At 34.1% G+C, this 9,459-nt stretch overlaps 2 protein-coding genes across 2 annotated transcripts; one reads left to right on the top strand and one right to left on the bottom strand.

Annotated features, from left to right (window-relative positions):
• The first annotated feature begins 5,464 nt into the window (after positions 1–5,464).
• LOC133817885 (protein CHLORORESPIRATORY REDUCTION 7, chloroplastic) lies at positions 5,465–6,565 on the top strand. The gene is made up of 3 exons (XM_062250509.1): positions 5,465–5,621; positions 5,952–6,079; positions 6,195–6,565. The coding sequence occupies exons 1-3, from the start codon at positions 5,567–5,569 to the stop codon at positions 6,465–6,467; spliced, it is 456 nt and encodes a 151-aa protein (XP_062106493.1). The 5' UTR covers positions 5,465–5,566; the 3' UTR covers positions 6,468–6,565.
• Positions 6,566–6,587: 22 nt separating this feature from the next.
• Positions 6,588–7,526, bottom strand: LOC133817886 (uncharacterized). Its single transcript, XM_062250510.1, has 4 exons — positions 7,372–7,526; positions 7,067–7,284; positions 6,863–6,968; positions 6,588–6,776 (listed from the first exon to the last, which is right to left on the bottom strand). Exons 2-4 carry the CDS (start codon positions 7,258–7,260, stop codon positions 6,735–6,737), a joined length of 342 nt encoding a protein of 113 aa, XP_062106494.1. The 5' UTR covers positions 7,261–7,284; positions 7,372–7,526; the 3' UTR covers positions 6,588–6,734.
• Positions 7,527–9,459: the final 1,933 nt, after the last annotated feature.

The following is a 9,459-nucleotide window of genomic DNA, read 5'->3' on the forward strand; positions in this document are numbered from 1 at the left end:
CTGCCCTCTGACTTGTTGATGCTTGATTGGGATTTCGATTTCTGACGTATTGACTGAAATATCCCCTCGAGATCAAACCTTCGATCTCATCCTTTAATTTCCGACACTCGTCGGTTGTGTGTCCAATGTCTCTATGGAATCTACAGTATTTATTTGAGCCCCTTTTCGCCTTCTGATTCCTCATGGGGTCAGGTTGTCTGAACAGGACCTAGTTTTCATTGGCCAGGTAAATATTCTCCCAAGACTCATTGAGCTCGGTATACACCTTGTATACGGAGAAGTATTTATCCCATTTCTTCTTTTTACCTCCATCAGCCTTGGGGTTATTCCCTTCATTCTTCTTCCTTTTAGAAGGGTTATCCCCAAAGGGTTTTAAAGTTGAGGGGGTCGCCGAGGTCGAGGTCGAGGTCGAGTTCATGTTTATCGTTGTAGTTATGGGCGTAGAGGTCAGGTTCAGTGCTAAACTCACCTCTTCTACATTGTCAAATCTCTGAGCCCTCCGATTAAACTCGGTTAGTAACCTGATAGGTTTCCTTTGTAAATCTTCCCAAAGGGGACTTCCTGGCAAAATACCTGCTCTAACAGCCATCAGGTGGCCGCTATCCTCGACATTCCAAGCTCTGGCCACTTCTAGGTTAAACCTCGTGAGGTAACTCTTTAATGACTCATCTTGCTGTTGTCCGACATTGGTTCAGGCAGAGGCCTCGTCGGGCCTGATGCCAATCATTGCTCTAAATTGCTGCTTAAAGTCTCTAGCTAATTGATCCCAGGATGAGATCGAATGTCTTCTAAATTTCTCAAACCAGTTTTTTGCTGGTCCTGTTAGTGTGGCTAGGAACATCATACATTTGAGCTCGTAGCCAACATTGCTGGCTCACATGATGGTGTTAAAGGTACTCAGATGACTATACGGTTCTGAGTTTCCATCAAATGGTGGAACATGGGGTATTCTGAATCCCTGAGGAAACGTAGTACTGGAGATATGCAGGGCAAAAGGCTCGAGCTCCTCATCGGACTCTTCAGCCTTGTCCCCGTTACGTTCGTCTTATAGTAGCCTAAATGCTCTTTCTAAGTGGTCAATCCTTTTCTGGACTAAATCCACTGGGGGTCGAGCTTGGACCTAAGGGGGTTGGTTATCGTTAATAAAAACTCCAACTCCCTATCTTGGTATAGGGTTATATGCTGGCTATTTACAGCCATTCAAATGGTCACGTAGATCAGGGTTCGGGGGATTATCTCGCCCTCGTTTATGGTTTAGATGATCCCACAAATCAGGGTGATTCCCTCGATTCCCTATATGCCTTGGCTCAGTTTTATAAATGCTTATGGACCGAGTGTAGTTCGAGCTTTCGCTTATGTAACTTGTAGCCCTCTCTGGAGGCGTGGCTCGGTGATTACGAGGTGGGTCCCCTTCTGGCCTTCTTGTTCCAGTAGTTTGTGATCTTGACATTTGGCTTCCCAAAGGCTGAGGAGCTCTACGACCTCGGGTAGCTTCTCTTTCGTTCCCCTATCCAGGCCTGGCCTGTCGGTTTCCATCTCGACTGCCGCTACGAGATGGCCTTCGTGGTGCAGGTCGTGGGACCTCTCGGACTGGCGAGGGGTGTCTTATTGGTGATGGTGGATGCCTTATGGGCGACTGTGGCTGTCTCCCATTGTCGGGCCTAAATGGCCCAGAATTCACCCGGACAGGCTCCGAGTTGTCTCTTGCAGTATCAGGATTCGGGTTCCGAGCCACTGGAGGGGCTCGATTATTACCCATTCTTGTAGGCAATCCTACAGTCGAGTTGACAGTGGCCTTAGCCTGGGTACTCCTTCGAGGCCTTGGCTGATTCAGCCGCGATGCTTGTTCTGCCCTCCTGGCGACCGTGCTCCCACGGGGTGTCCCCTAGGCCTCCAGGGAGGTGTCTGGGCGTCGACTGCCTGTCTGGCTAATTCTTCATTGCGTTTTGTCGCCTCTGCCAATTTTTTGCGCAATTGATGATTTTCAAGTTCCATGACAGGAACATATCTTTCAGGGTTGTAGTATAAATCCTCATCAGGCCTGGGAGCAGGTGGCCCTTGAGAATTGGATGAATCACTCCTCTCCTTAGGGTCCGGGTCTACCATAGGCTGCTTTCCAGGTCGTCGGGGATATTCCTTGGTACGAGGAGTTTGTTCTTCAGGTATCTGGGGCAATGGTCCCCCACCTGTATTGGGGTTGTTTGCAGCGGGTATTGATGATTCAGGAGGTTTTCTGACTAAACAGGCTCACGTCTTGTTTAATAGCTCGCTGAGTATTAAAATGACAACCTCGGAATTGGTGAGCTCGGAAGTGTTCCAAGGTTACAAGTCAAGCTCGAAGCTGCAATGACAAAGGTTCAACACTTGTATAAATCTCCTGGTTCATCTTTTACCATCAGACAAGACGGTTTGAGCCCCGGGCATTGTGAGCTCGAAGAGGATGGTCTCGACAAAGTTACTTGTTAAGACCGAGGCAAACCGAGCTAGCAAGCTCGTGATGATTGTTGATCTCGAAGGCATTCGAATATTCGAGGTCGATAGCCTAGTGTGAACATATTTATTGTTGCAGAATCCCTATATTTAAGGGATTGGTTGTAATCTGTTATTAAATCCCTAATATCATGGGATTTATACGCGTACATAATAACTATACGCGTTTAATTACATTTATTTTTAATTGATTTGTATAATAATTCCCCAAAATGTGAGATGAGATATTCTGTAAATCACTCTATAAATAGCGTGGAACAATTCATTTGTGGGGAGGGAGAAATTTGTATGGGGAAGACTCTATAAAATTGCTTCCAGAAAGCTTTGAGAGAATTCCATAAAGTGAATAACACCAACTCGTGGACTATGCAGATTTTAACTACTGAACCACGTAAAAATCTTGTCTTTTATAGTTTGTCTCTTTTGATATTTTGTTTAATTGCTCTTCATTTCTAAGTTGACGAAAAACGGCATCAACAATTACTTTAATGGATATTTTTATCACTGAATTTTTTTATTATATTTAAGTTAATAATATATATCTCTTCTATAAAAAAAAAAGTGTGTAGATAACAAAAATTCTTAGTTTTAACGATTTGTTTTGTTAACTTTAACGAAATATTCTAAATATTTAACAGAATATACCCTTAAAACTAATTAAACATAGATATTTATTAATTATATTAATATAAATTCAAATATTATAAAATATCATTCTTATAATAATATTTAATGGAAGACTACATACATAATAATTATAGTAATAAAAATTTTAATTCAAATATTATAAAATATGATTATTATAATAATATATAATACAAAACTAAGTATATAATAATTATATTAATATAAATTTAAATGATATAAAATATTAGTATAATAATAATATTTAATCCAAATTTTTTACTAATTATATTAATATGAATTTAAATATTATAAAATACTATTATTATAATAATATTTAATACTTATATTAATTTAAATTTTAATATTATCAAATATCATTACAATAATAATATATAATTTTAATTTTTATTATTGCTCAAAAAAATTTTAATTTTTATTAAAAAAATTATCATTTATGTTTAAGAAGATTATTATATTATATATATATCATTTTTAAAATATAAATAATGTTTTGGTTTAATTTTTCATCTGATATGTTTATGTCATTTTTTGTATATTATATTGTTTATTTATTTGAGATTAATATGACAATGATACAAATATAATAAAAATAATTAATAAATTTTATAAATAAAACTAAACAAACGTGCAATGTACGTTGTTTGAATCTAGTATACATATATAAAAAAAACACAATATACTTTCCTCCATTATATATATATATATACATATACTTTAATTATAATTGTTTTTATATATACATACAAATCTATATGTAAAATACAAATATATTCGATCATAAAACAATACACAAATCTATAGAATATATATACATATAGTATTGTTGTTATTGTTTTTATATGTACTTACAAATCTAAAGCGATGGTGGTAATGATGATGTCTGGGCTACTGGTTACCACTATAAAAAATAATTTTGAATTTTTTTTAGTAATGTGGTGGTAATCGGTTACAACTATCAATTTTTTTATATATAGTTGTTTAGTGATATGGTAGTAACTGATTACCATCATCAAAATAATATTTATTTTTTTAGTGATGTGATGGTAACTCGTTACTTAACCGAGTCTAAAAAAAGAAAAATGGATATGAAAATAACAAACTAAATTAATCATGATGTTAACTCGTTACTTAAACAAGTGTGAAAACACAAAATCATATCTAAAAAAAATCTAAACTGATTGTTATCGTAACTAGTTACAACTAGTTCTAAAAAAAATTAATCGTCATGATACATAGTTACTTAGTCAAGTGTGAAAAAAATCATATATAAAAAAAATATCTAAATTGATCGTTATATATCGTATCTAGTTACAACTAAGTCTTACAAAAATCAAAACTAAACAAAAAAAAATCAAAACAAAACAAAAAAAAAATAACCAGATCGTGAAAGTAACTAGTTACAGTTAGGTTTGGAAGAAAAAAAAAACAGATCTAAAGTGCAAAATCAAATGTGAAATGCAAATTAGATGTGAAGAAGAAGAAGAACCATAGGGAGAAGATGCGTCGTCATTTGGAGGGGAGGGGAGGGGGATGAAGTTGTGTCGCCAATGGAGGGGTGAGAAGTAGGAACCAAGTTGGGGGAGGAGAGAGGGAGAGAAGGTGAAAGGGGAAAATGGAATAGAGATGTCAAGAGGGAAAGAGCAGGGACTAAGAGAGCAATGGAGAGATTTGTGTAAAACTATTGTAATCCATTTTTTATATTTTGTGGAATTCTCATGTTTTAAACTCTTTTTTTTTTACTATATTTACAATATTTATGTAGATTTCTCTATAATATTCATGTTACATGTGTTAACTTGAAATTGACACAAAAATTTAATGTTGTTGAATCAGCTTTTCGTCGGCTAAAAATAAAAGAGAATTAAACGATGTAAAAAAACACACAAATTTTTATATGATTTAGTTGCTTAACAAGACAATTAAGTTAATTAATGTTGTGATATTTTGTTAAATTGTTTTCTGGTTAGAGAACTTTTAATTTGTTGCTGGTAACCGATAATTTTGTTGCTAGATATTGGATAAGAGCTTGAATTATTTGTCTTAGAGTTTGAATTTTTAATTGTAATCCTAATTAATTAAACTATGATCAATGTTTTTTTGTTGTTGCTAGATATTGGATAAGTGCTTGAATAGTTTCTCTTGGAGTTGGAATTTTTAATTGTAATCCTAACTATGATCAATGTTACTCCTCCTATCATGACTTTTCCAAACAAACAAAAAAAAAAAAGTCGGGGGGCAAACTTGAAAAATCAAACAACCGTGAGGGTAAGATAAGTAAAGTTCATACAGTTGAGATTGAGTTTTATCAGGTTATCTCTATCTCTTGGTATATATATGTCCACTTCCACTTGGGATTTTTTCCTCTCGGCAGCGAAAGATATTATATACCCACTAGAAATTTGTAATCTAAAGGCTAAAGGCACTAGTTATGGAGAAACTTTTGGACAAACAATTATTCAACAATGGAGTTCTGTGGTTCAACTGTAAGCTCTACTCCTTCTATTAGCATATATTTAACCTATTTAATTCCAACTCTTAGCATATGATTTTATTTTAATAATATTCCAACTCACACAACTCTATATAAAATGACATTTGTTTTGTCTTTAACTCTTTCTACCTGTGTTTTGAATCCATGAAGAAATTTTTAGTTGCGATTATGGAAGTAAACAAACATTTGGGCTTTGTCAAACAATCCTTGAATGTTGATATCTTAATCCCAAATTTGTCAATAATTTATGGAAAGATTTCCTCCATTGAAAAACTGTAACTTGTCTCAAGTTTCAAGTCTCAAAAAATAACTAGTTTTGCAGCCAGTGAAGCAACAAAATACCATATTCAAACGTCACCGTTTCACTTGAGATTAGCAGGGGTAGAGAGCCCCAGTTATATCCATACCAAAATGCCTAAAATGGCCATCCAATGCAGAACTTCAGTTAAGGTAAACACATTAGTTTTGCAGTCATATCTATCTAATTTGTGCTATTTTAACAACAAATTTGGGCTTGGACATTCAATTTCTTAGCAACTTTTTATTTTTCTTTGTTTGGGGTCAGGTTCATGCAGTGAGAAGGAGAAGGGTGTATGAAAGCACAGAAACTTATGTACTGTTGGAACCAGGAGAGGATGAGAAGTTTGTGTCTGAAGATGAATTGAGGATAAAGCTAAAGGATTGGCTGGAAAAATGGCCAGGCCAGTCTCTTCCTCAGGACCTTGCTAGATTTGACAGCATTGATGATGCTGTTTCTTACTTGGTGACCTCTGTCTGCGAACTTGAAATCCAAGGGGATGTTGGTTCAGTCCAATGGTATGAAGTTCGTTTGGAATAATAAATATGTGATTACAATTACTAATTTATTTTGATAAGTGGATCCCCAGCTGCTATTATTGTTAGTTAATTCAATCAATCATTTATTTTAAGACTCAATTTTTTTAACAAAGCAAAGCAGAGCATAGGGACATGCCGAGCAATCCTATTGATAAATAGAAGATATATTTAAATTACATGAAGGATCCTCTGCCCAAAATCAAATATAACAAACACCCATTGAAAAGTACAATAACGGCTAAAGAATAGAGTCTCTTCAAATCTTGAATCACTGCAGAAGACCCACATCTTGAAGACGCAAATCCTGAATCTATATCAGTATGACGTGATAAAATGAGCTATGAAATCTAAAAAAAAAGTTGTAATAATTCAAGTGATTCAACTATATATACAGACCTTATGTTGACTTTTACTTGGTGGCAAAAGTGATGCTCCCTTTCTGGTTCTAGCAAGAAGGTTTTTCGTTACAGGGGACATCATCGAATCAGTTGGGCTTCTATACCTAAAATATTGAGTAAGACAATCCACCAAAACAAAACATAAGTTTTCCGTAACTAATATTATATGGTATATAGAATGATTAGAAACTAGTTCAGTTACCTTTCTGGGTACTTAAATGCCTTGGGGACGTTAAGACGATCTGGGGTGGTAGGCTTGCGCAAATCAATCCCAGAACTCGGAGAGTGAGTATTTTGATCTGTTTGGCCAAGAACTGGGGTTGGTGTGTTTGGCTTGGAAACTATTTTCTCAGGTACGCTTGGACTATCAACGGACGTTTCAACCCTGTTCTCCATTGATTATCTCTGTGTATGTTTTACCTGAAAACAAATCAGGAAGAATCGTCAAGTTGAATAGATGAATGCGAAAAATTAACACTCTTAATAATGATAAGAAGAAGTAATTACTTTGATACGAGGCTTGAATGAATAACTCGGTATTGCGTTGTTATTGAGATTGCGATTGAGAAATGGAGAGAATGTTTGGAGTGAAAGAAAGAAGAACAAGAATTAGGAGGGATTTAACGTTGGAATGGAAGAAGAGAATGATGTTTTTGAGAGGTGACCGTTTAGGGATAAGAGAGAAAAATTTCCAACGGTCGGATTTCAAGGCGGCGTGCCCTTTAAAAAAAAAAAAAGTTGGCGGCTTCGTTCGGGGATTAAAGTTGAGGCCCAATTCGAACATAGGCCCAATTTTGACTGACCCATCAATATGTTCCTGCCAAAGCTTAGGGTTACTTTCGGGCGCGAGGAAAGAAAGAGCAATTTACATGACATCGAGAAATTATACTAAATGAACCAAAACAATGTCAATGTTATCAACAAGTTAATGTTCTTCATTTTAAAAAATTTAGAGAAATGATCTTTTTCACTGTTGATTACCTAAATTACAATTTTCTATCATTTATATATTTATTTATGAGTGTATGACTTTAATATAGTGTTATACGTATTAAGGGTGAACATTTGACCTACAAAACCTGAAAACTCGCACAACTCGCCCGACCCGCAACCTGAAAACCCAGTTTTTAACAAAACCTGTTAATTTCGGGTCAAATTATACTCGAATGCGTATATGTTCGGGTCGGGTTCTGGTATGGTAAATACACATACACGGGTTCGGGTTACACCTTAACCCGAACAAATAAAAAAATATATTTTAATTTTAATTCAAATTTGACGACAAAAAAATCCTAACACCCTACCCTTTCAAAAAAATTTACCAAGGCTCAACTTGTAAAAAATCAATTGAACCAAATTAACAACAAAGTTAAAAAAAACACGTGAAAAGTAAAAAAAAAAATTAAATGGTCAAAAAATTGGTATTTTTGAATTTTTTTTACCAAGGCCCATTTTCGGCCCAAAACTCATTTTCGGCCCAATCCCACCCGAAATCAGATCCCACCAAACCCGACCAAACCTGAAATTACCCAAAAAACTGAAAATTTTGGAGTGGGTTCGATACCCCATTTCCCCCCAACCCGAAACCCGCAAAATCCGAATCTGAAAACCTGAAACCTGAAAACCTGACTGGTGTGCACCCCTAATATGTATATTAGTTTTGTTTAATTTATTTTTATTTTAAAGTTATATTGATCTTTTAAGTTTTTTACGGGTTGTTAATATATTATTTTCCAACTAGTGTATATGTTTTTTGTGGTATGGTATATCATTTTTTTATGATATTTAGTTTCTATCTTATTATACATAATGGTAGTATATAATTTTGTATCATAGTATATACATTTTAATGGTAGTATATAATTTTGTTTGCATAGTATATACATTTTTTAGTAATAATTTTGTAAGTTTTGTTGGTATATTATTTTTCAACTCAGTATATGTATTTTGTGGTATTGTATATCATTCAACAACTCATAAAAAACGAAAAAAAAAACAAAATAACTTTAAAATAAAAACTAATTAAACAAAATTAATATACATATACCATAATATTAAAATATTTAGAATAAAATAGTAATTTTCTAAATGGCATATTTGGTAATATGTAATATTAAAAAGATGGTTAGGCTATTTTACTATAAAATTAAAAACATGCACATTTACTTACTTTCACACACCATTAAAGGCCATTTGCACCAAGCTCCTACTTTTGGGAGGAAAGAAAGAGCAATTTATATGATTGAAAAATTATGGAAAATGGCCAAAACAATGGCATCAAGAAATTAATGTTCCTCATTTCAAAAATTATAGAGAAATGACCATTTTACATTGTTGATTATCTAAATTGTCATTTTCTATCATTTATTTCTTTAGGAGCGTATGACTTTAATATAGTGATATATGTATATTAGTTTTGCTTTTTATGGGTTGTTGGTATATTATTTTCCAACTAGTGTATATGTTTTTTTGTGATATGGTATATCATTTTTTCATGATATTTAGTTTCTATCTTATTATACATAATGATAGTAGATAATTTTGTATCATGGTATATACATTTTAATGATAGTATATAATTTTGTTAGCATAGGA

Source organism: Humulus lupulus, chromosome 2 (genome assembly GCF_963169125.1).
Source record: "Humulus lupulus chromosome 2, drHumLupu1.1, whole genome shotgun sequence".
Classification (NCBI taxonomy): Eukaryota; Viridiplantae; Streptophyta; class Magnoliopsida; order Rosales; family Cannabaceae; genus Humulus; species Humulus lupulus.